The following is a 26,281-nucleotide window of genomic DNA, read 5'->3' on the forward strand; positions in this document are numbered from 1 at the left end:
CTTCTCCCCTCTTCGAAGATGTAAAGATTGTGCTAAGCCGGCTGGTTCCCCGTCACTTCATGTCCACTTCTACTGCCCCAGAGTTTCTTTGGTAGTAATGAGTAGCCTGGAAGACCCTTGGGCATTTCTCCCTGTTACAGGTATTTCTTTTTAATTGATGAAGTGTCTATCATCTCGAAGACCCCAGTCTTCATCCCTTTTATTCACACACCATGGAAGTATGTCATTCCATTGGAAGGGAGAGTAATGCTTGGTTCAGAGGTCAACTATGCTATCTGCGTCTTTTATATTCCCTTATAAACAATTGAATCGTATTCCATGGAACATTACTGGCTTTGGTTAATATAAAAAACATATCCCAGTATGAAAATAGCATGGAAATGAGGATAGCTTTGTGTCTGTCTTCAAATGTCTCGAAGTTCCTCAGATCTAATCCAATTTCCATGTCTTAGAACCTTCCTACTAATGGCAAATTATTGTCTCAATCAGCGGAGATGACTAGTAACGATGAGGCAAGTGGTTTTCTTTTCCTGTAGCCCTAAGTACTGGGACCGTGTGAAGGGCTCACTACCAGAGGGTAACTTCCGAGACGCATGTGGGGAGCTTGTCACATCTTAACTTCTGATTCCCCTGTCCGTTATGTGTGCATTCTGGGCTGCAGTGAAAATTAGTGCTCTGGGAATTTGATAACCTGTTCCTGAATTCAATTTAAAAAAATTGGTTTCGTTTCTTTGAAAGAAATTCATGCTGACTAGCCCAAGCCTGGCCTTGCAGGCCTCATCCTCCTGCCTCTGCTTCCTGTGTGATACACAGGCATTTTTTTTTAAGCTTAAAGACGTAAAAGGAATGACAGATCTCAGGCCAGTCTCCGCTTCCGTAGAGACCTGTGTCTTCCTTCCTGCCTGCTCTCCATCCATGCACCCAGTGCCATGGGCCAGGTGTTGCTTGTGGTGAATGGGTGGGGTTGGTTTCTTCCTTGAGTTCATCAGTATAGGTACTGGAAGAACTACTCACAAAGTCGATGGGGATCTTAGCTCCTGACCACACTGCTGTATGACATCATGAGTCAGAGCACATGCGAAGCTGTCACCTTCCAGCACTCTGGTTTCCTGCTGCTGCTGGATGGTAAACACGGGAGATGGCTCTAACCCTGGTCGGGTCCCTGGGGTAGAAGCCTGGTAGGAAAGGGAAATTGTCAATAATTTAATAAGGATTTATACAAACAACGGAAAATAACTACCATATTGAGAAGCAGCACAAGCCCCACCGGAAGGTGGCATGCCATCTCTGGGCTTCTGGGCGGAGCTAACTATAGGCAGAAGGCTTGGTGTGGGGGAGGGGGGTGGGGGAGAGGCTCCAGAAAAGGGGACATAATCCCAACCCCTCAGAGAATGTCTAACCTGGCAAGGAAAAGACAATAGTTCAGAAGTGGGGTGCTTGGCAAGATGGTACAAATGTCACAAGACAAATTCAGAGTATTAAGGCTCTCAGAGGTCACGCACCAAGGTGGGTTTTTCCAGAGGAAGTGGCATTTAAGCAAGCCCTTGAAGGAAGGGTAGGAATGTAACGAATTCTAAGAGAAGAGAGAGGTTTCAGGCCTCAGGAATGTCTTGGGCAAATGTGTGGGGCAGGAGAGTCCTGTTGGGACAGAACAGCATTCCTGTTGGGGAAATGGGGAAAATTTCGTTTGGGTTTTATTTGGTAGAAGACAAGACTGGAAAGTTGGGTTTGGTCAAGAGAGATCAGAGTCTGGACCTGTTCCAGTAGGCAGCCCAGAGCCATTTAAAGGGAGGGTGATACCAACAGAAATGTACTTTGAGAGCTGGGCAGCTGGGTGGGGGAGGACTCGGAGGAGGAAGGGCTACACAGACATGCCAGGCCAGCAACAAGCCTCTTGCAGAGTGAAGAGGAAGAAACACTGGCTGAGCAGTGAGAAAGTCTGGGCTAGTCAGTACTGCAAGTGAAACTGGGGGAGCAGACTAGAAGACACTGTTAAGGAGGACAGCAGTTTAGGGGTGCTCTTTATAGGCTACTGCTGGGAGAAAAAAAATCCGAAGTGGACAACCTATATTCTGGGGGTTTGCAGTACTTTTGAGTTTGGAATAGGCATTCTGACAATGACTGCAGTGAGCTGGACGTAGGGAAAAGATGAGCCGAGGTTTGCATTGATGCTGACTCCAAGAGGTGTCATCAAAAGACCATCGTGATAGACAATAGGATGAGGGTACATTAAAGTCTGAGGAAGAGAAACAAAAAATGAGGGAAAAGAAGATGACCTGAAGACTTAGAAGGGACAGCAGGGGGCCAGAGAAACCCAAGAATGAGGAGAACTGTTCAAAAGGAAGAGTGGAGGGAGTAGCAGAGACCCCCTAGGGAGATCAAGTTGGGTTAGCCAGGCCCTGTGCGCTGAGCTTTTCTTTGAATTAGAAAACGAAGCTGGATTGCCCCAGGGCTAGGGGTATAGTTCAGCCCTAGAACACTCAGGCTCGAGGGCCTGGTTTCCATCCCCAGTAAAAACTAAACATAAAATGACTAGATCCCTCCAGGGAAGGTCCATGCCTCAGATTCAGTTTCTTTAGTTCATTACACTATCAAATTCTTTAAATGTTAGACCCCTTTAAAGGTGTGTTATTTTCCAGTAATGGAAATTAATCCATTCCGCTAACACCACATCTGACCCCGAATGAGTCATTTATTCTGAGGACACCCAATTTTTGTCATCGTTAACTTTCCAATTCAGCGGCCCGTGTAAACGTGTGAGAATGCTTGGCGATCTATTCTGCACAAACCCTGTCATGACTTTTGGGGGACAGACTAGAGCTCACCCTACTTTCTGCGCCAATAGTCTAAGTTTTAAAGTCTCTCAAAACTTATTTTTAAGAGATCTAGATATTAAACAACCAAAGGACAGAGACTTCCTCTTCCACTTACCCATAAAGATTTCCCAGTTTGCTGCCCAGCTTTTTCCTAGGCACCGAGGAGGTGCCTAGAAAAATACTGGATGAATATACAAAAACATGTCACCAAAATTTTCCTAACAAGCAGCTATGGAAAGTCTGCCAGCGTTCTGTCTCCAGGGACCTCTAGCCTGGGGCTCCTGATGCCCGACATGGATCACGTCCAATGTCTCGGGCGGCCTTCGCTTTGAGTGGGCAATTTTCTTTACAACGCCGACGCGCTTAGTCGTTTAAATTCAGACCAGGCAGTGGGGGAGTAGCCTAAGCGCGAAAGTGTCGGAGGAGCTAAGGCTTATCTCCAACAATAGGACAGTATCTCTAACACTGTTTACAGTAAAAACAGAAGGTGGAGCAAGAAGTCAGGGTGTCTAACGCGGTCATTAAGCCTGCGTCTTGGCTGAGATCTAACCCAGCTCTGCAGAGCGCAAAGAACAATGTCCGCAGGGTTCCCGGTTCAGACGGGGACTCTCTTCACCGCCTCCGCTGGCGCCCGGGCACCGGCGCCCAGCGCTATTCGCTCGCCCTGCTGGCCTGCTGCGGGAGAACCAGCCGATCGGGCGCCGCTAGTGCTGCAGGGGAGCGGGGCGCGCGTCCTGAGCGTCAGGACTCCGGGACTCAGCCCGGCCGCTGTCCGCCACCGGGCGGCGGTGAGCGAGCAACCGTTTCGCCACCGAGAGTTGGCGCGACCCACTGCCCGTGTGTGCGCTCTAACCGGAGCAGACCGATCCCTGGGGCTGCACCAGGTCGCCGCAGAGGGCGATTGGGGTTCCGGCTTGCACCCGGGCGGGCCGGCTTCTTGGCCCGAAGGGCTGGAGGAGTGCGAAGGTGGGGCGGGGCGCGCGGTTGGCTCGGGACGCGCGTCCAGCGGCTGCGGAGCAGCTTCGGTGCGCTCTGCGTGTCCGGGCACTCGGTCGGCTCGACTTCCTTGCCCGTGACCGGGCCGGAGCGAACCCGGGACTCAGGGCTGGGCGAGCTGCGGCTCCGCGGGGCATCGCGCCCCTTCCCCACCTGGGTCGGCGAAAAGTGAAGTGGAAAACAGTGGCTGAGCTCAGCCCTCCTCCCCCTTCCCCGGCGCCGCAGCCTTGGCCAAAGGTGGGGGGAAGTTCGCTCGGCCGGGTTGGAAGGAAAGCAGGCGGCCTGGGCCGTGCCTCCCCCGCCTTCCTCTCGGCCGCGTCCCCCGGGCTTCACGCAGCATTTCTTTGTTTTGAAAGCGCCTCCTCCGCCCAGAGGCTTTTCCCCGCGGGGCCGGCTGACGGGGGGGTGGGGCATCGAGCCGTCGGCCCGCCCTCCATTTAGTCCGGACCCCTCCTCCCCTCCCCGCCCCGCGGAGACCCACGAGGCGCGTCTTCACTTGGCGGACATCAAAAGGAGGCTGGGCGCTGGAGGGCTAAGTTGAGTAGAAGGGGGCGCAGAGACCGACCCACCCTCCCCTTGGCCGGCGGCCCGCCCCCTCCCGCGGGAACCCCGCCTGAGCCCCGCCCCCCGCGTCACAGCAGCCTGACATTCTCACAGCCCACCGGGCACCCAACCCGAGCGCCCCCGCCACCCCCGTGTCCACGGAGCGCTCTATTTATGTTTCAGCCCAGTGATTTGCATAGACTCCGCCCCCGGCCCTAGGTTCTCCCTATCGGCGCTCCTCCTCGGCGACGTCGTCACAGACTAGGCCACACCTCCCGTGCCCCTACAAGGAGCGGCGGGCCCTAGATGGCAGCGTGGCGTCGCCACGGCGTGTGCGTGTCGCGCTTCCTTGTGCCGTTTATAGGGTCCCGGCACTTCCGCTGTCGGGTTAGAAGCGGCGCGGTCATGGCGGAGCGCGGACAGCAGCCTCCTCCCGCGAAACGGCTCTGCTGCCGGCCGGGCGGCGGCGGCGGCGGCGGCGGGGGCAGCAGCGGCGGCGGCGGCGCGGGTGGCGGCTACAGCTCTGCCTGTCGGCCCGGCCCGCGGGCGGGCGGTGCGGCGGCGGCGGCGGCGTGCGGGGGCGGCGCGGCACTGGGGCTGCTGCCGCCGGGCAAGACCCAGAGCCCCGAGTCTCTGCTGGACATCGCAGCGCGCAGGGTGGCGGAGAAGTGGCCGTTCCAGCGCGTGGAGGAGCGCTTCGAGCGCATCCCGGAGCCGGTGCAGCGCCGCATCGTCTACTGGTCCTTTCCCCGCAGTGAGCGGGAGATCTGCATGTACTCGTCCTTCAACACCGGTGGCGGCTCCACGGGCGGCCCCGGCGACGACAGCGGCGGCCCCGGCGGCACGGGCGGCGGCGCGGGCGGCGGCGGCTCCTCATCCTCGCCGGCTGCCACCTCAGCTGCCGCCACCGCCGCCGCGGGCACCGGGACCCCGTCGGTGGGGGCGGCCAGCGCTGCGGACGGCGGCGACGAGACGCGGCTGCCCTTCCGCCGGGGTATCGCGCTGCTGGAGAGTGGCTGCGTAGACAACGTCCTGCAAGTCGGTGAGTCACGGGGTCGCCGCGGGCCGTCGGTCCTTCAGTCTGTCTTTCTGTCCCTTGGGGGTGTGGGAAGGGAAGGGTCCCCTGCGCTCCACTGACCGCCCCGGGCTGAGCGCACGGTGCAGCGGGCCGCTCGGACGGTCCCCGGAGCGGAGCGCCCATTTCCTCTCGCTGGTCCCCGCCCCCGTCTCCCCGGACGGGCTAGCGCGAGTGGGAAATGAATCAGCAGGACGCGCCCCTCGGCGGCGGGGCGGTGGGTGTCGGCGTCCCCGTCGTCTGTCCCGCAGGCTGCGCGCCGGTGTGCGGGACGGGCGTGGACAAAGGCGCGGGCGGCCGCGGCTCTCGGGCTGGGGCGTGCGGCGCGGGGGAGGGGGCGCGGGCCGCAGACAATGCCGGCCGGGGTGCTCGCACGGCGCTGCCCGGCTCGCGTCCTTTCTTCTGGCGCCGCTCCGCGCCCCGCGGTCCAAGGAGGGGGGCGAGTCCCCCCAACACCGCCCGGTCACCGCTCTGCTCGGGGCTCCGACGGTTGGTCGGTACCGTGGCCCCCCCGCTCCCTAAGGCACTCGAGACGAGGTCCGCGGCGCCCGGGTGCCCGGGCCACCCCCGCCGGGAGCGACGGCTGGCCGAGCCGCTGAGGGGCGCCGCTCGTGCTTCTGGGTTCCGTGAGCCCCCCCACCCCCCACCCCGCCGCCCGACTTCGGCCTGCGCCCGGGGTCGGGGCGCGGTGCGGAGGGAGCTGGGCAGCACCGCCCGACGCCCTGACCCGCGGCCGGCGTCCGCACCGAGGGGCCCTGCGGCCCCTGTGCCGCTGCCCGCCCCGCACCACCCGGCACTTTGTTCTCCTTTCAGGTTTATTTGTGCCCCTTTCAATTTTCTGTCACCCTCCGAAAAGGGGAAAGCAAACAAAAGAGCCTCTTTATTTCTTTTCAGGGCTTGTAAAGTAGAAGATATTTGACAAAGGCGAGAGAAGGACTTGTGATTTAAAGCTGCACAGCCTTCCTTTCTCTGACAGACCCGGAGAGTTTTCTCAAATCCCTCTCCCTCCACAGTGCTCTTTCTTTTTCTTCTGTTTAGATATCTTTTCCAGTCCTAGCTATGGGAATGTTGGAACTGGACTGGAGTGAACAATGCTGCAGAGAAACTCCCCTGTCCGCATTTCCCCCCTCTTGATTGCTGAGGGCACATTTTATAACCAGATCTCTGTCTGGTTGAAATGGAAGGGATGAACCCCGAACCAAATGAATGGGGATGGATAGATGTGAAAGACCGTGTGTGTGTGTCTGTCTCTCTCATTTTTAACTTGCTCTCCTCTGTAGTCCGATCCTTTTATCCTTCTCATTGGGAGTGGAATGGGGGTCTGGATAGTGGCCCCGACACAAGAGATTTGTTTTAATCCTGTTTGGTTAATTTGAATTCTAATGTAATCTGAAAACGTGATTTTCTGCATGGTCATTTATTTCCAAAGACAGCCCTCAGTGTGGCTCCGCACCCTTTCCTTCTGTCTAAAGGGGGGTTGATTTTCGAGGCTATCCGTCCTTTTTTCCCTTTCTTTCCTTTAACATCTAATTATCATTCTTTCAAGTTACATCTCTCTCTTTTCTCCCCTCTTCTGCCGGTTAGAAACCGATTGAAGCACATCTATGGTTTCCGAGTATAACTAACTAGAGTCTGCGAATTTTTATGGCTTGGCTGGCAACGTTGAGCCGTGTCCCCCCACCCACCCCGCCCCCCTTTCCCCTTGCTGTGTTTGACTCCACTTGCAAGCAATGAGGAATGACAGGAGAGCACATAGGGAGGGTTTCTTGGCTGATTGCATTTAAGCCAGGAATTCACTGTGAAAATAAAGCCAAGGGGCGATAAATAAAAGATGCAATCTTCTCTAGGAGACAGACACACAGCGTGGGCTTTGCCTGCTTTCATCAGTGGAAGAGGCCAGGGTGAACAGTTAGTTGTAAAAGAAAATAGTAACTTTTTCAATAGTCCCCAGAAGGGGAAGGTGGCCACTTGAATGGAATTGGCCCCTGGTCGATGTGAAGTGGTATGCCTCTAGTTTGAAGATTTGACCCCCTCTTTGGAAATACTTACATATGTGCCAGTTTCTTTATCATCCAAGTTGTCTTACTGTTGCCAGTCAGCGGAGGGATGGAAGGGCTGTTAAATAAATGCCTGGCCCCTGGCACTGTGAGCTAGAAAACTGAGAACCAGGTTCGTCCACCCTTGATGAGGAGTGGGAGGCCGGCTAGATTAAGTGTCTAATTTACTGGTAAGTGGTGGTTTGAATCAGTGTGTAAGGTGCTTATAATTGTGATTTTCTGTAGGAACCCCCCAATAAAAAACCCCAAAAGAAGAAAATACTGTGTTGATCTCACTATAAGCAGTTTTCTGCTATGGACTACTCAGGTTTATACAGGAAATGTTAATGAGTGCTATTCATAAGAGGGGAAATCTCGTTTTTGGACTTTATCTTACATTTGTTACTTTTGAGGCTTGTCCAGAGCTGGAAGAATAGGGAATTGGATTGGTCCCAAGTGAAGCTTGCTGGGTAGATTTTAAACAATACATTAAACCTTTGGTACTGGTGATAATTTTATTATTAGATACAAATAATTATATTTAACAATTGCTTGTGAGTGGCTATGGGAAAGTTTTATAGAATTGTGTTTACTTATTTTTGTTCAGTAAGGATACTGTCTGTTGGTATATAGTCTTGATCAATGATTTCAGAGATACTGCACAAGTAACTTCTCCCAGAGTTTTGTCTGAACCTCTTGTATATGACCTAATCTCAAAGGTTAAGTCAGATATATTTAATTGGAAAAAAAATCTAAAAAATTTCTGTTGGGCTGAAAACACCATAAGCCAAGTAACACCTCTTACTGGAGCAAATGTTTATGGTGTGCTTGACCAAAGATAGAGAGACAGATAACCCAGTAGGAAGTGTAGGCCTCACAGTCCAGAGGCAGAGAGTGCAATCAGTTACTAAGCATGACTTCTGTCTTCTTACACAAAGCACAGATGAGCTGCAGTTTTCAGCTACCACATTGCTAAAGTCCAGAAACGTGAAGTAGAGAGCATAGTGCCCAAACCTGGTTACCACGTGTGGGCAAGCATGCTGTCCAGCCCTCTGCATGGTGCAATCTTTTGTGTCATTTCTGGGAATGTATCCTATAGATGATAATGATATTAGCTCATGGAGGTATTCAGTATGGGAATACTCATTGCATGTAGTATGAAATAGTTAAAAGCTGGAGTCTTCCAAATTTCTGCCAGAATTTGGTAAGCAGTACTAAGTGGAATACTATGCAGCTATGAAAAAGTTGATTTATAGTTTAGCAAAGAAAGGTGACCTTCTAAAATACATACCTTAGGCCAAGCATGGTGGCGCCTCAACACTCAAGGCAGGGGATTAAATTGAGGAGCAGGTAAAGCAAATGCCCACTGCTGAGCCCCACCCTCATCTCTGTGAGTTCCAAGCCAGCCAGGGCTGCACACCACAAAACAAATTTCTAGCTTCACAGAGAAGGGTCACTTCCTGTTTAAACAACAGTGAAAGACTTGGGTGTAAAGAAAGGTCCCATAATTTCAGCCATGGAAGAAACTGTAGGTGTCTGTGGAGAAGGGAGTTCAGTGAACCAGCAAGATTTTAGAGAATTTATCTCTGTCTTAAAGCAACACATATGTTTTCAGAATTAAAGATGGTTAATACTTTTTGGTGTGTTTTCATGTGTGTGTGGAAATAACTGTTCTTTCTGAGGGGCTGGGATGAATGCATGTGGTTATTTTTTTAAAGCTTATTTTAATTAAAATTATTAATTTGGAAGCAAGGCACATTTAAACACAACCAGAGTCTTTTGTGTGAGAAGGAAGGAGTTAAGTTTTAGAAGCACTTGGTCATTTCTTTCTTGAGTACTTGCTTCTGAGAGAGAAAACTCTGCTCAAATGTTATTTACAAGTTGGCTCAGAAATCCCTTCCCTTTTTCTTTTTCCACTGGGGGGGGGGAGGGTCAAGCCTGTAAAGTACAAGGGGGATCTACATTACAATTAAAATGAATAAACATTTTTAATCACAGTAATTTTAATTTGTTGACCTTTTGTTGAGTATACTTATTTTCTTTATTGACCAAGGATGACTATAAAGATGAGACTAAATTCACCTTTATATTTGGGTGTATCGTAGGTTGGCTAGAATATGTTTACCGCATGCAGTTGTAAGTAGAATAATAGGGAACCGTTTTGTATAGGACCATATACTAATTTGTTTTTGCTTTGCAGGGGGATTGAATGCAGGGGCAGGTAAGGCCGCAGCTGAGCTCCACCCCCCCCCCCCCCCGCTCTGTGTATTCCTTTTGATTAATGACAAGTTAAGTGCAGAAAAGAAGAAATTTTGGAATTACATGTTTTCGTGTGGCTTGAGTTGCTTGCTTCCTGATTTTCAGCACTTGAGAGGTTAGGCATGCTTGGCGTTTAGTGATACTTCATTCCATGACAGCTGGTATTGGTCCAGTGAGGAAATCTACTGTCCAGCGAGTACAACATTGTTTTGTGGCTCAGACACTGATCCGACAAAGGGAAGGAGGCAATGGCTCAGTCCAGTGCCTGCTGAACAGGCATGAGGGCATGTGTCTAAGTACCTCTTAAGGAGTGTGCATCTATAACCCCAGCATTGAGAGGGCCAAGACAGGTGGGTCCCTGGAGCTCATGGAATCCAACCTCGCTGAATTGATGGGTCCCAGGTCCAGTAATAAACCTTATTTGAAAGAAAGAATGTAACTGAGGCACATACTCACTGTTGGCCTCTGGCCTCCTCACACAGGTGCACACACATGCACATGCATTCACACGAACAGGATATATACACCACACGGACATGCATATGCGCAAATATTCCGACGACAATGGAAGATAGACTTGCAGATTTGTGCTAAGCAGTCATTCCTAGTCTTGCTTCAGTCTTGCAGTTTTGGTCGTTGTTTTTCTTGTTAGGGGTCGAACTGAGCATCTTTGATCTAGGCAAGTACTCTACCATAGCGCCATATCTGCAGCCCGCGTCTTGTAATTCCTTGCCGAATAGTTGTGTAATGAGTACACTCTTGGAGTGAAACTGCTGTCTCTTTTTTCCCTTTTGTGTTAAATTTCATTCCTTTGGAAATGCTAGACTTTGATGCTTTTCTTTTGGAAACATCAGGATGCCTGTGAGCCATGGCCTTTAATGGAAGAGAATTACTGCAATTAATCAGACACTGGAAGTTCTCATTCTCTTAAGTATGTCCTTGCTGATTTTTAAGATGCCCATTTTGTCTTTGCTAGTCACTTGCTGTCTCCCTCCTAGCTCTGTATGTTTCATAAGGAAAAATGCAGGCCAGCGTCTCTCTTCTCCTCACACCCGTGTTTAGCATTTAGTTAAGAGTGTGTGATTTCTGGTAGTAAGATGTTCAGAGAGAAGGATGGCTTTAAAGGAAGCAATCCCTTTTAAAAGTTGCATGATTGGATATTTACTATTTCTGTTTGTGTATTAGACTGTAAATTTTCTTTTAGTCAATAAAAATGAATTTGGTACCTAAAACCTACTTACTTACACATATGTGAAGAGACAGACTCACTTAGTCTTAGGGAATATCATGGAATCATTAAACTCCAACTGCTACTGACTTAGAAGTGTTGGGTTGAAAAGGACACATAGCCTAGAAAAGGAAATAAAATTACTACTAAATGTGAATGTCTTAGAAATAAAGCAAATGACGGGCCAGCGTTTTAAAGGGCACAAAATCATTTGTGGTTTTTAAATTACCATTGTATAAATTTAAAATTTACTCAGTAAAAAGTCTAATTTATATCTACCTTGTTTTATTCAGTTTTTGACTTTATATGTGTGCAGACTGTTATATGTTTGGACACATGAGTTCCTCTATCCTTTGAAGTAAACAGAATGACTCTCCTGAGGAATTAATATCATGATAATTTGCAGAAAAATGTTATATCATCTTGTTTCATGAAAAATAAAACACATTTGTTCTTATAAAGTGACGGTTAGATTTTTTTTTTTTTGAAAAACCTGGGAGTGTCTTTAGTTTTTACTCAGTGTCCTGTTTACTGTTGAGAGTATGTGTGTACATGGCTTTCATTTCTTTAAAAACAGGTCTCTGTAGTAAATAGTAGCCTGCTAGTTGTTAAGGCTCTGGCAGCTTTCTGTTTCTGAAATGCTCTGCCTTCCCCCTCCCTTCCAGCAGCATTCCACGTGGTGGCCTTGATCTCAAGATCGCCCTGCCTAAGCCTTCCAGATGCTGGAATTACAGGTGTGCAGTCCCATGCCTGGCCTGTTTCTGTGGGTCACTGGCATGAGAGTTCTGAGATACTCACGAGTCAGCAGGAAAGGAGACAGGCCTGGACATTGCCACCTCAAGATCCTAGTGACTCTGTGCTGTGAGCGGGTGCATTCCTCCATCCAGAGAGCTATTTTTAGAAATGAAACACATTATAATCTCTGTCATTGTGGGTGCTTTTAGAGATGGGATTACACTATTAATTTCAACTCTCGATTTTTATTTAATTTATATATTTTCGAAACAGGTCTTATTCTGTAGCTCAGGCTGGACAGGTACTCAGGATGTATGCACTTGACTGCCTGGAGCTCACAGCCATACTGCCTCAGCCTCTCAGGTGATGGGGTTATCGTTGTGAGCCACCATGCCTGGTTTTTCTTCCTCACCTGATAAAAAGATGAGGCTCAGACACTTTGGGAAGTTGTCCAGAGTAAGTCATTAAGTGGCAGAGAAAAACCACTGGCCTTCTGGTGTCCACTGCCTGTGCTCCTGGCTTACTGAGATGTTTGGTAATCTCAGAAATGACAGCATGCATTTCTTGAAGGAGAACCAATGCGAATGTTGGTGAGGTTACTCGGTTGAACATCGTGCAAGTGTTTCCAGACTGCATTCTGGTTTCAGGCAAAATTCTAAGGGCTTCAGTTCAGTGGTCGTTCTAGCATGCAGAATAGGTGCTATTTATGGTTAACGTTAGTAGATTGGAATTAAGTAATGCTATGATATAAAAGTCCATGAAAAGTTGTGCCTGCTGCGGTAGAAAACTATTACAGCTGTGCATAGCTGTGTGTAGCTCATGCAGACACCCGTGTAATAAGGAATTTACTAAAAGTGTACTGCGCTTATATAAGTGCAGACATCCATGCCAGAAAGAAGTTTGGTGTGAACTTATTGCTTACAATAGTTGTGTGCATATTTGAGGAAACGTTTGTGCGTACCTCACATCTCTCGCCAGCAGGCTGCCTCCTCTTCAGTAAAGCATGTGTTCAAAGCTCTTCAGGATACGACCATATACTTTTAATTTTTCCAAATGCAGTCAAGTGCTGAACTTTGAACTTTTTTTTTTAAAAGATTTATTTATTTATTATGTATACAGTGTTCTGTCTGCATGTATACCTGCAGGCCAGAAGAGGGCACCATATCTCATTACAGATGGTTTTGAGCCACCATGTGGTTGCTGGGAATTGAACTCATGACGTCTGGAAGAGCAGTCAGTGCTCTCAACCGCTGAGCCATCTCTCCAGCCCCTGAACTTTGAACTTTTAAAAAGATTTTTTGTTTTCAGGGTTTGGGGCATTTCCTTGTTGAGTCAGCTTGATAGGATTTCTTGTGATATGCTGTTAACATTTACTGGTCATAAGAATAGTAAAAGCGAAATTTATAAAGCCATTAGCATTGTCCTCGATGTCTTCCTCCTTATGCACTTTTTGCCTCTTTGCAACAAGGCTAGGTAGGCACTATCATTGTTAGTTGCAGGTGAGCAACTGACACGAAGCGTCAGAGAAAAGGCCAAGTGCTCTCTGAGCCTAAGCGGGCTGCCTGTGGTGCATCCACTTGCCTTGTTCCTGATTCTGCATTACCTCAAGCGCATAGTCACTGCCGCTTTATAGAGTGGCCTTCTCAGTGACCTGAAGGTCAAATGGTGACTCTAACTTGGATTGTAAGGTTCGTCCTAGCTAGTCACTCCTCTTTCCCACACACTCACTGTCTCCTGCCTACCACCAAGCTACATCAGCTGTTAAATATGTGTTTTATTCTTTAGATAGAATTTTAGCTTTGGAGGACGGTTATACTGGGGGACTGATCAACTTCCACAAGAAGTAGGATTTTTGAAAGGAATAACTTGAAGATTGAGTTGGTCATATGTGCGCTGCATAGATGCTCTTGAAGAATATTTAAGGAACAACATTTCTCATTTTAAGGCCCTTTAAAAATACTGTGCTACTTCTTCGAATGCTTTGTGCAGAGCAGTCAACTTTCTTTGAATGAGACGATTTTACAGCTTTGTGCAGTTGTGCCCAGATGTTAATTGGTAGGACACAGTAAGAGCTTTCAGTACATTTAAACTCTTAAAACCCAATAAGTTGATCAGATAAATTGGAAGCTCATTAAGTGAATTAATGTGCTTAAAACTCAGGTGACTGGCAGCCTGGTCTTGCCTTATTTAACAGTCTACTTGAAGTGTTTTCATTGTTAATTAATATTGGGCCTTTACAATGAGAAGATGTATAGGAAATATCCCTAAGAAGATAATGTAAAAATGAAATGTTAGAATTGGGATTTAAACTCCTTTCTTATAAGACTTTAAGTATTTATTCTATGTGTTTTTGTCTGTATTCATGGGCACCTCATGCCCACAGAAGCCTTTGGAGGTCAGAAGAAAGCATTGGATTCCCTGGAAGTGGAGTTACAGGGGGGTGTGAACTGCCACTTGGATGCTGGGAAATGAATGAGGTCCTCTGCAAGAGCAGTAAACACTGTTTAAAAAGAACTTTTTAAAAAAGTTTATTTAATTCTATGTGTATGAGTGCTTTGCTTGCTTGTGTGTATATGTAACATCACGTGCCCACAGAGGCCAGAGAGGGCATTTCACCCCTGCACAGGCATTACAGGCTGTTGCAAGCCATAGTCCAGCTGCTGGGAATCAATCCCTGGGCCTTGGGGAGAGCAGCAAGTCCTCTCAACGACTGGCCTTTCTCTCCAGCCCTACAGCAAGCGCTCTTACCTCATGAGCCGTCTCGTTAGCCTCTTCAGGTTTGATTCTTCATCAGCACACTGTACATTTCTGTGCCTAGTTTTACCTGTTAAATATTTGCCGATGGCAGCCAGCAGCCAAGGGGCAATTTTGTATGTGAAGGACAGGTGTTTCATAATTTAGTTACAAAGGACAAGTCCTGGCCTTTCTTAGTGAAGTTGGACGGGTTGAAGGCTGCACTATTTTTAGAGACCTTTGTACTCATTTCATTAACTGGTTTCTAAAAAGAAATGCTCATGGCTTTCTTTTTTTTTTTTTTCTAAATATTTATTTATTTATTATGTATACAATATTCTGTCTGTGTGTATGCCTGCAGGCCAGAAGAGGGCACCAGACCCCATTACAGATGGTTGTGAGGCACCATGTGGTTGCTGGGAATTGAACTCAGGACCTTTGGAAGAGCAGGCAATGCTCTTAACCTCTGAGCCATCTCTCCAGCCCCATGCTCATGGCTTTCTAAATACTTGTAAAATAAATCCTAAACCTCAGATATTAAGAACTTGTAGTCTGTTACGTATAAGTAAACTTGTAAAGTTTGTTTGCCTGTTCCTGAGGATTTCTTTTTTAATAGCATCCTTCAGTCTTATTTGTGTTTCTGATAAACCTCACAGTTCTCCCCACTTTCATTCCCCCAGATGAGTTGTGTACCTTTTCCCTTAACAGATCTTCAGCCCAGAGACTCAGCTAGTCTACAGAGATGTGGCTGGGGCCAGGTAGTGGTGCAGCTATGCCCTGGTCTGACCAGTGGATGCATTGGGATAATGGAGCTGCAAGGGGGACCTGGGGCCTACAGCTTCTGAGCCCGGCTTGCCTCAGTATCCATCCTTCCTTCCTTCCTTCCTTCCTTCCTTCCTTCCTTCCTTCCTTCCTTCCTTCCTCTCTCTACCTTTCCCCTTCATCCCCTTCTGCCCTTCCCCCTCCTTTCCTCCCTTGGGGTAAGGTGTGTGAAATGATTTTTTGGGGGTATATCAAAGAAGACCAGAAGAAAGGTAAGAATACTATGGGGAGTTTCTCTTCGGTGCCTGCACTTGGCCCCCCACCGTCTCCCTTGGTTTAGAGAAATTAACTGAGGTCAGAAGGACCTATATGTTCGAGCTGCTGCTTAGCTGCTATTTTTAACCTGGCCCCACATCAGGCTGGCACTAGGCCATGATGGCACAGGGCCAGTACTTTGCGGGACTGGTGGCCAATGGTGGAGACTTAAGTTTTCATCAATCTAAGTTTGAGACATAACCCTGATCTACAACACTGTGTTAACTTGTTCTTTTAAAAAATACAATGTGAATTTTCTTAAGAAATGGCTTCTTAAAAATAGTCTTCATAAATAATAAATCTTGAAACATGTGCTGTAGAGATTATTTTAGAGAGGAGAAAGATTCAAAAACTGTCTTATCAGGTCAGACATATATTTAGCTCAGTAATTTGGGCTTTGTGGTGGCATCAAGAGGTGCAAAGTTTACGTGGTTCATTAATATGCCTCAGCATCTTTAAAATTGCCACTGCTGTTGAGGTTATGGAGTCAGAGTTGAATTATATAATTATAGGTGTCATTCGACTGAAAAGAAAAAAAAAGAAAGGAAAAGAACAAACCCAGCACTTCTTTCTGTTTCTTTTCTGATCCTTGTGTGTTTAGGTTTGGTAAACGGTCAGGTCTTCCTGTTCTTTATGGAGTGGCAAAGTTTAACCTGATGGACTGAGATATGGTTCTGGATGCTGCATACTCTTTAGCCGGTATTCAGGAGCTCACACTTGCAATCTGAGCCCTAAGCTTTAGGCTGCTTCTGTGATTTGAGAAACTTGACGGTCTGCTGCACTGAAAATGGAAATTAGGGTTTGTTTGTGAATGATTTGGGGAAGAAGTAAAAAGTGTCACAGTGTGAAATGGAAGTGACATCAGTAAGGAGGTTAGTACTTACTTAGCTGGTACATAGAAAGCTGAGCGTGTTAGGGCTGGTTTTGTGGTGCGCTTGAGATGACGCTGTGGCTGCCGGGAGAAACCGTGATGGGTAGTCCCATAATCTCTAGGAGGTAAGTGTAAGGCCAGTGTTAGTGCGCTGACCTAACTCACCTTCCTGAGGCAGCAAAGCAAGGATCTAAAGTCAGAATGAGCTCTTCTTTATTTTTCAGGGAGTCAAGGATGAATTCTAGTGCATTCACTTTTGTGGAAAGAAGAGAGTTCAAGTGGAATGACTCAGTGGGGAGTGCATTGCTGGGGGCTTGCGGAATTATAGTACATTTATTGAGTTTCAGTTTTCCTTTCCTCTTCTTGAGGCAGGCTTGCTATGTTGCTCAGGTTGGCCTCGAACTTGTGGCCTCATGTCTTTGCCTGTACACTGTGGCGTGACAGGCATGCATTGCCAGTTAGGATGGTTTCTGAAGATGGAAGGTTATCTTGAGTGTGGCTTTGCGAGTGAACAGTTATCGAATCAAGGGTTGTTTGCAGAGGGTTATTTTTTTTAAAATGAAGTTTAATATGATTTACAGAAAATTATAACCTATTGCATGGTAGTTGATAAGTGACTATTGTTTGGATTCTTAATTTAATTCAGATTTATTAGGGGCGTCATGTAGTGTCAGCCCTGCCTTCAGAAGCCTGGTGAAGTTAGAGCAGTGGCCCTCCATCCTTGGGGCAGAACGTTCAATGCTATTCCTCCTTGAAACTTGTCAGAGCAGTTTCCCTGCGGTTTCTGTGGATCGTTCTTAGCAGTGCGTTCAAGAGGCGTTCTGTTTAAGCTGCTTCATAAATAGCAGGGAATGCCAAAAGCCTGGGTAATATTACAGTTTTGTTTTCAGTAAGGGTGTTTTCAATGCAAGAAAAAAATAAACCTATTCATTTAACAATAAAAAATTTTTTCAGGTGGTTTTAAAAACTATTGTATCAGGTTTTAGTTTCATTGAAGGTTTTCATGTTCTTCATAAAGTACTTCTCCTTTTCAGTGGTAAAGATTAACCCCAAAGCCTTGCATCTGTGAGGCTAGGCTAGTTCTCTTCCATTGGCCTCTTCATTCGCTTTACTATAAACACTTTTCATAGTTCATCATTTTAGGTGCTTTAGGAAGTTGGTGACAGAGCTAGTGACGAGTGAGTGTCTTTACATTTTAGTGCTAATTAGGTCTGGGTTTGTGTTAGTAACTCATAGCTTAGCAGTGGCTTGTCTTTGATTTGGAAGTCATGAAACTGTGGGGTTTTATGCCTATCTAAAGAAATCTATTTTAAAGTTTTCGCTTTCTCTCAGATTTTTTTATTTTACATGTATGGGTGTTTTGCATGCACAGTGTCTGTACCATGTGCGTAGCTGCTGTCCATGGAGGCCAGAAGAGAGCACTGCATCCCCCTGGGACTGCAGTACTAAACAGCTGTGAGCTGCCCTTTGAGTTCTGGGAAGTGAACCCAGGTCTTTTACAGGAGCAGCCAGTGCTGTTAACTGCTGAGCTATCATTCCAGACCACTGAAGTTTATATATGTTTGGCACAAACATATGATTTGTATTTTCTAACCCACTTCCTGTGTGTGTGTGTGTACGTGTCTCTGTGTCAGCTTGGGGGGGCTAGGTGGTAGTGATGGGTAAGTTCAGATAAGCATAAAACAGTCAAACAACTCTGGTCAGTTATGGAGGGTCATCTCCTGCTTCCAGGCATTTCTGCTTTATTGGACTGGTTTTTAGTGTTTTTATATATACTTTTTTTTTTTTTGAGTTGTGAATGATGGCTCATACTTGTAACCCCAGCATTCAGGAACCCAAGGGAGGCAGATTTTGGTGAGTTCTATCCCGGCCCTCCTGGGCTTATAGAGTGAGATTCTGTCTCAAACAATGACACACAGACAGAACCCAAGAACCTGAAGGTAGTTTTCATTTTTGCAGCCCCTTCAGGTTCCTTGCCCACAGCAGGGAACACCACCTCAGTCAGACTGTGTGCATGAGAGCTCCACGTGCCGCAGTCTTAGTGGCTGTGTGACAGTCTGTCTACGGCTGCTCTAGCAGTACTTGCTGCATGTCTACAGGCTCATTGCATAAGTTGCTGTTTGCCCTTTCTTTCTTCCTTCCCCCACCCCCTTTTCTTTGTACAGAAAGAGTTTCTCTGCTTAACATCTCTGGTTGGCCTGGAACTTGTGTTGTAGACCAGGCTGGCCTTGAACTTACAGGTACCTGCCTGCCTCTTCCTCCGAGTGCTGGATTCAGGGTGTGTGCCACCACTGCCCAGCTATGGCTCGGCCTGTTTGCAATTTGCCTTTTAATCCCTTACAGTTGTGGAACAGGCCCTTGCAGCTTGCCCTTTTAACAGTTGAGATTTGAGTTTTGAACCCAACTCTTTCAAGAAGCAGTACTGAGCACCTCTATAACACTTTAAAGACTCTAAAACAGCTTTAAAGAGTTGTTGAAAATATGCTTCACTCTGTAGTCCAGGCTGGCCTCAAACTCAGTTTTCTTGCCTCGGCCTCCTGAGTGCTAGGATTACAGGTCTGTCCCCAGCTCCTCTGTCTGGCAATCATTCTGTACTCTAGTGTAAACCTTTGCTGCCTTTTAGAAATCCCAGTAGTACGTAATCTCGTAGGTTATGTAGGTACAGTAGGTTTCTACTTAGATTGAAGAATAATCTCTCTGTCTAGTGAAGGTAAGCAGACCCATAGATTATACAATTCCACAGTTATTGAAGAGATCAGCTAAACTTGAGACCTCGGTGTTGGAGTTCATTTTTAATGTGGAAGCGGCAGGAGATGAGTGACAGTTTCTTATGAGAAATCAGTGCGCCTCATCTTATCTCAGATTGCAGATTCCTCTGCATCTCTGATGAGGGGAGCACTGGTTAGCTCATCAAATGGACTGGAGGGCAGGGCACTAGCACATGTAACAGTATTCTGCCGCATGTGGTTCCGAGGCCGTTTGAGTTTGCCATTGTACAAGAGATGAAAGCTGAATTGGGAAAAAGTACTGGTGAACTTTGAATCCAGGACAGGCAGCTGTTGTTAGTGTCAGTCAGAATGTATGCAGTAGATGCTGGAATGGCGATTGAATGAGTAGCAGACCACGTGCCAGTCCTGTAGTGTGCGTGAAACCTTCCTTGTTGGGGAAAAAACCCTCCAGATTTTTTTGTCTGTTCAGTTTTCTGAGTGTGTTGCCGTGACTTAGTCATTTACTATATTTTCAGTAAGAATCTGAATATTGGATAGATGGTTATGTTTTAGTACTGGGCTGTTGTATAAAGTTTCTCTTTTGTGTGCTTGGAGAGGCCTTTTCTTTTAGCACCTGACCTAAAAGCTATTTTGAAAGCAATTCATGTATTGGATGGTTATAATGTCAAGTAGGAAACCTGGCACATTCCCATGAAGAACAGCATTTGTGGGTTGCCCAGGAAAATTCTTAGTATTATAAAAACCTTTGTGGGACTAAGATATTTCACTTTTTAAAAAAACGTGGCCACGGGGCTGGAGAGATGGCTCAGCGGTTAAGAGCATTGCCTGCTCTTCCAAAGGTCCTGAGTTCAATTCCCAGCAACCACATGGTGGCTCACAACCATCTGTAATGAGATCTGGTGCCCTCTTCTAGCCTGCAGGCATATATGCAGACAGAATATTGTATACTTAATAAATAAATATTTTTTTTTTAAAAAAAGTGGCCAGTACCCAGGAAGGATGAAGCAGAAGAGCTGAGTTTTAGGACAGCCACCTAGCACAACCAGGTTCCCCTCACCCCTCAAAGAAAACCCAAACAGAATTTGGAAAACTAAAGCTAATTTTCAACAACCCCCTCACGGATGACTTGCAAAAGTACACCTGACTTCAAAGCATCCATGAGATCTTGTCTATTTTGGAAATTAATGTTAATAGTTAATAGGAATAGCTTCTTAAACTCCTACAAAATACTAACGACTTTCCTATGAGACCTTTTTGTTTTAAAGACTTACTTTTGCAGAAAAATAGGACTCACCAAAGGAGTTTTTTGAGCAAGAATTTAACAGGATGGATGTATTCCCAGTGCTTGGCTCATAAAACGGTTGGGTATCCAGAAATGGAGTGATCACCAATTCCATTTGCCCAGTCTTGGTTGTACCCCTTTTCTGGACTGTTTTTGCTTTAACAAGTGTTTTTTTCAGTTCTATTGGGTGTTTTCATATGTCCTTGCCTTGGAAAGCTGTGGTAATAGAACTGTATAATGTTAATGCATTATCCCCTTGTATGATCTGCTAATGGCTTTTCTGAACTATTTTATACCACAAAGCTCTTTAAACCTAGAGTTACTGGGTATTTGTGTGTATACATGATTTTGTAAGTGCAGACCTCATTATATGCATGAGTGTGTCAGTCAGTTATACTCTAAACAGGTGGAGATCAGCTATTAGATTCTGGATGTATCGTAGCCAATAGGATGCTGTCTGTTCCCACCCTTTTTGGAATCTTCAGTGGCTTCCCTTTGCTCATAGGACCAAACTCATTCACAGCTATACAAGTTGCTCTCTTACCAGGCCCACTCCTGACCCTCAGCTGCCTCCTGCATAAATGTTTCCCTGTCCTTCAGCGTGCTTAAGCTGCTCCGCCACCTAGAATGCCCTTCTTTGCATAGTTTATGTCTTGTTTGAAATCTGGCAAAAACAGTTTGTTTCCTTTGTAACCTTAATCACTGTTGTTTGTGGTCCCTTCCCTCCCCATTTCCTCGGTTAAATCATAAGATCTGTGCATGCAGAAAACTGTGTATGTTATGTTTGGGAGTATGTGTGTGTTTCTATCCCTGTCTTCTAGGACAACTGCACATATTTGGATCTCAGTAAAAGTCTGTTGGTTCAATGAAAGAAAGTGTTTTGTTCTAGAACTATTTTTCTAGCTCTCCAGAAGGAGGCACTGCTCCGTCTGTCCTTAACACACACCTGTCACATAAAGAAATGACAGTGGAAAAATATTTCCTTGTTTTCTGTTTCTTGTCACTTGGAGCTACTCCGAAATTCCCCAGAAGGTATATTTGCATTCCCCGCTGTTAGACTTTTTTAGAGTATGAGATCTCCATACTCCGTGCATATAGTAAGTACCTTATCAAGGCTAGGTGCCTTGAAATGTGGGTTTGTATTATATGGGCTGAGAAGTTGGCACATTTGGAAAAAGAGGAGGTATGTTGGAAGGGCAGGGATCTTTCTTTTACCCAACCTCTGCAGGGGCCACTTTTTCTTTCCCTGACTCTCTTGATGAGTAATTACTGCTCGGTTAGAGTAGACACTGGCTTCCGGTAGTGGCAGTGCAGGCCAGTTCAAGTCTGCACGGAGCAGTGTTTCCCATTGTCCTCCGCCTTCTTGCCTAGACTTGAGTTTTCCCTTTTCAGTCCCCCAATCATTTTGATCTTTCCTCCCTCATTAATCAAACAGAGAAGTAGCAGGCTAGAGTGATAGATGTAAGAAACACTAGCCAAATATGCTTTGTATAAAGTCCTTCTGGCGTATTAGAAGTAGTCTTGGAGAAAATTAACTTTTTCCCAGAGTCATATTGAGGGTCAGGATTTGGGATTTGAGGTTCGTATTGATTTATTCACCTTTGGAGTGCCAGTGCTGTGTTATAAGCATGGTTTCTATTTTTGGCATTTTATTCTGTTTGAGATGCCCAGTTCCTTATATCCAGCAGCACCCAGCAAGTCTGCGGTGGGCATGGATTCCCAGGAGTCCTGAGTGTCAGGTGGAATTGACTCCAAGTGTTGTGAAGTTGATCATCTTCCAGGTTCTTGAATAGTGTTCTGGATTTGCTGTGATAGCTGTCTTTACACAGAGCAGTGGTTATATGACCCATCCAGGTTGTAGTACCTTCTTGCTTCTTGGAGCTAATACTGTGGTTTTTTTTTTTTTTTTTTTTGCTAGACTCACACACACAAAAAAGTAGTTTCAGTTACATTGATGACATTATGAATTTGGCTTGAAAAAAAGTCTTATTTCTGCATTCACCAGAGCCTTATTTTCAGGAGGAAACATAGCAGCAGGGTCTGGAGGAGTTGCTTCAGCCATCCTAATATAGCAGAAGCCTTGGTACTCATTGGTGTTACCAGAAAGTGGCTCTGGCACAGTAGGTTGTGAGCAGCTCTGACGATGGAGGTGTGGAGCTGCGGTCACTCTCTGGCGATCAGATTACAGCCTAAAGGTCTGCCAAACTCGCAAAACAGGCCTAGTATTTCCGTCTCCCTTGTTTTTAGCAAACATCTTTGTTGTCAGGGGAGGAAAGATTAGATGGGTCTTTCTAGGTAACATCCCAGGTCTCGGCTTCTGGGTGTCCACCATTATCTTCTCATTAGTGAATTGCTATGCCTTCAGCCTTCTGCTCCACAGGCAGGTTTATTTGTGGCATTTGCAGCTTTCAGTGTGGTCTGGTTGCAAGTCAAAAGCTTAGGAAGTCTATATAACTTGCCATAATTTTAACACTTTTTACTGTTTTGATGATCTGATTTACACAAGTACCATATAAAAATCCACCTCTGCTCTACTGCTGCTGGAACATTGACTGAGCTTTGCTTTTTATGACCAAGTTATGGGATGAGTAATTACTCTCTAGAGTGAGTGGCTCAGAATGAACTAACTGTATGCTCAAGGTGTGATGTGACACCAGATGTATTTAGGCCTCAGAGGTATGTAATTATCTCACTGTACTCACAATACACACAAGCACATTGATGCTCATGGCAAGAGTTTTATTTGCAGAAGAAAACCCGCTTTCTTATGAGTGAAAGAACAGTCCATTATTTTTGAGGGATTCAGAAATGGTTTTGTTTTACAGGCACCATCTCAATCCCCCTGCATTTCTTTAGGGCATAATTTAAAGCATCCATTACTGGATTCTGAGCAAACAGGTGTACTCTGGATTTTAGATAGTAAGGGTAGTTTAGGAATTTCCTCCAAACACCGTGCCTCCCATTTTCTCAGCTGCTTTTTACCCTAACTTTTATGTGCGCCATTCTTAGACTCTGCTTTGATGATCAGTTCTGCTTATTAAAGGTAATGCCTGTGTTTTGGCTTTCACCTGCAAGTAAAATCTTCTGTTAGACTGCTTAGATTTTAGCCTGTATGTATCCTGTCTGGTCTCATAGATTATGAAGAGTTAAAGATAGCAGTACTTGAAGCTTATTTGTTCCTCCTCCTTTTAATTCACTATTAGGGTAATACTTGAATCACATGAAAAATATCTTCCTTTTTTTTTAAAGTAAAAATTTCTGTTGGCTCCTTAGGTGAGTTCACTGTGTTGCTATTAGATGCTGTAACTTGCTCATGGGGCCAACTTCCCTGCCAGAGGACCAGATACTTGTCTTGGAGATTTAGGTTGGTGGTTAGGACCTAACTAGCTCCCTGTTCACAAGCCCAGGAGATGAGAATTCCTTATCTAGGGAGCCTAGAGACCTGTGGCGGCTGCTCACTCCTCCCCTGGGCTAGAAAAGCAAGCTGAGGTGGAGTTTGGCTTTGGGACTTGAAGAGAAGTAGCAGTGATGGTGGCTTACTTGTTTACAGTATGATCCTCCAGAGAGGGTGAGGTGACACTGATTTGGGCGTTATTTATTTATTTATTTATTTATTTATTTATTTATTTAACAGTCTGGAAACATAATCAGGTGTTCTTAAAACTGTAACTCACAAATATATGTAGGAAAAGTAGTAAGTTGTTACCACTGTATCAGAGCATTCAAGAAAGAGGCATGAATTTCTGTGCTATCTATAGCAACTAGCCATGTGCCACTGTTTGAGCATTGACATGTATAGTCACTAGCCATGTGCCACTATAGAACATTGGCATGGGGCAGGCTCCATTTCAGATAGTACATGTAAGTATTTGATTTTGGAGACTTAATACAACAAAAAGAATTAAATATATTATGACTAATGAATTGAAATAATATTTTGTATTTCACGTTTTACACTAAGATACGGATAGCTAATAGAAAGTTAGAATTACATATGTAGGTCATGTTTTATATTTATGTGGGCTTTTTTTTGTCTGATAAACATTTGTCGTGATTTACTTACGTATTTGATGTTGACTTTTTAACAACTAAATACCTTATAAGTGATTCTTTAAACTTGGGTTTAAGACACTGAGTCTTTATTTTACTTGCTTTCAAGTTGAGACAATTTTTTCAATCTTAAATTTCTAAGATAGATGAACTCTGTGAAGGGTGATCACTTTTATTGACTAAGTGTTTTCTAGTAATATAGGTTTAATTACTATCTATTTTCATAAAGCGTTCAGTGAGTTGTTATCTAAAGGTGAGATTTTTATTTCTCAGTAGAATACACAATAGATGCTAAAATTATATTTAAAACCCATTCCTTCAAAACATACTGGAATTTATGGTAATTAAAGGAAGCTGTCTTTAAGCCATCCTGCCTGCTTCCTTCCTTTGCCTCTGTCCCCTTCCTTTTTCCCCTCCCTCTTCACCTTCCCCCCTCTTTCTCTTTGTTTGGAAACAGATAGGTAGATTTTCCCTGAATTTAAAAGTGTGTCTTGGCATCCGATTAAACACAGAGGGAGACAGAGCAGCAGGTGATTTCTTCTGTAGTAGTTCTCATTGTGGTCCCGGATCAGTAGGTTCTTCATCACCTGGGATAAGCACGGACTGGGAAGGTGGGGCCTCCCGGAGGATCTAGCACCTCTGGATTTTAATGTCTTCCAGGTAATTTGAGTGCTAACACCACCATTGGCTCAGTCCACACAGAGAAAAAGAACCTGAATCTTTTATGCATATTTTAAAACCGGGAATTTAGTGAATTCAATTGATCATACAAATGTTGGAGGAACTGAGAAGGCAAAGTAGAATAGCCAACCTCCTAAAGAGTCACAGCAGGTGATGACGTGACCTAAGAGGTAGCATTGTGGGAGTTTAAGAGCTGAGGAGATCGGAGCATCCTGGTATGGACTGGTAAAGGCTGGAGACTTTTCTGGAAACCCTGCCTGAAGTAGAGAAAGAAAAAAAAAACATCCTGACGACTCTCCTTTTTCTTCAACTTTCCACCAGTGCCTCTTATAAACTGAACGGGGAAGGGCCAGGTGACCCAAGAGTCGGAGGACTGGTGTGTGTACTTCGGTAGTGATCAGCAGTCTTGAGATGCAGGGTCACAGAGACCAAGCTCTGTGGGTAAACAGGTTTAGAAGTGGCACACCTAGTTATTATACGTTAAAATGAAGCAATAGTTTAATTAAAAAATTTAGGAGGTGTTTTAATATAAAAAATCTTGGAATATAATAGCTTTGATGGAACACATGCATTTTTATGAAATCAAAATGTCTTCTTGAAATAATTGTATTGCAGTCAGGGAACTCTTTTCAGGGACTTGTGACTATCGGAGGAGTCATCTTATGTTTTTGAAGGACTTGATCCTTCCTCCAGGTGAGGGGTTACCAAACGCCCCTGACTGTTAGTACCATCCTGCAGCCAGTTCAGGAAGCACTGCAGTGGCTCGTTAACATCTTTCTGTCATCTTTTCACTTTAGGAGTTTGCAGAGTAAGACCTGTTAGTGTTTACAGCGCACTTTCCAGGTGCCAGCCAGTAATCAGAAGTACTTCTGAGGTACATTTTAGTATAATCGTCTCCAAAGATGTGTTAGTGGTGTCCAGCCTACACATAAAAGAAGAGCCTAGTGTTTTGAGCAGAAAGGGATTTAATGTAAATAATTGGTTATAGTGTATTTGCAGGGACTTGGGGGTGGAAAAAGAGATGAGAGATTAATGTCGGATCAGCAAATAGATTTAAAGTGTGTTGATGTGTATGAGCACGTTTTTTTTTTTTTTTTTTTTTTTTTTTTTTGTTTAGATAGGGCTTCTCTGTATAGTCCTGGTGTCCTGGAACTCACCCTGTAGGCCTGG

At 45.6% G+C, this 26,281-nt stretch overlaps 1 protein-coding gene across 2 annotated transcripts in view; it reads left to right on the plus strand.

Annotated features, from left to right (window-relative positions):
- Nucleotides 1-4,746: 4,746 nt before the first annotated feature.
- Zswim6 (zinc finger SWIM-type containing 6) overlaps nt 4,747-26,281 on the plus strand; it is a 171,398-nt gene continuing 149,863 nt past the window's right edge. For both annotated transcript variants that reach the window (XM_075976099.1, XM_075976100.1), the window contains exon 1: nt 4,747-5,397. In XM_075976099.1, coding sequence (XP_075832214.1) covers nt 4,761-5,397 — 637 coding nt within the window. In that variant the 5' untranslated portion in view covers nt 4,747-4,760. The remainder of the gene's footprint in view (nt 5,398-26,281) is intronic.

Source organism: Microtus pennsylvanicus, chromosome 6 (assembly GCF_037038515.1).
Source record: "Microtus pennsylvanicus isolate mMicPen1 chromosome 6, mMicPen1.hap1, whole genome shotgun sequence".
Lineage (NCBI taxonomy): Eukaryota > Metazoa > Chordata > Mammalia > Rodentia > Cricetidae > Microtus > Microtus pennsylvanicus.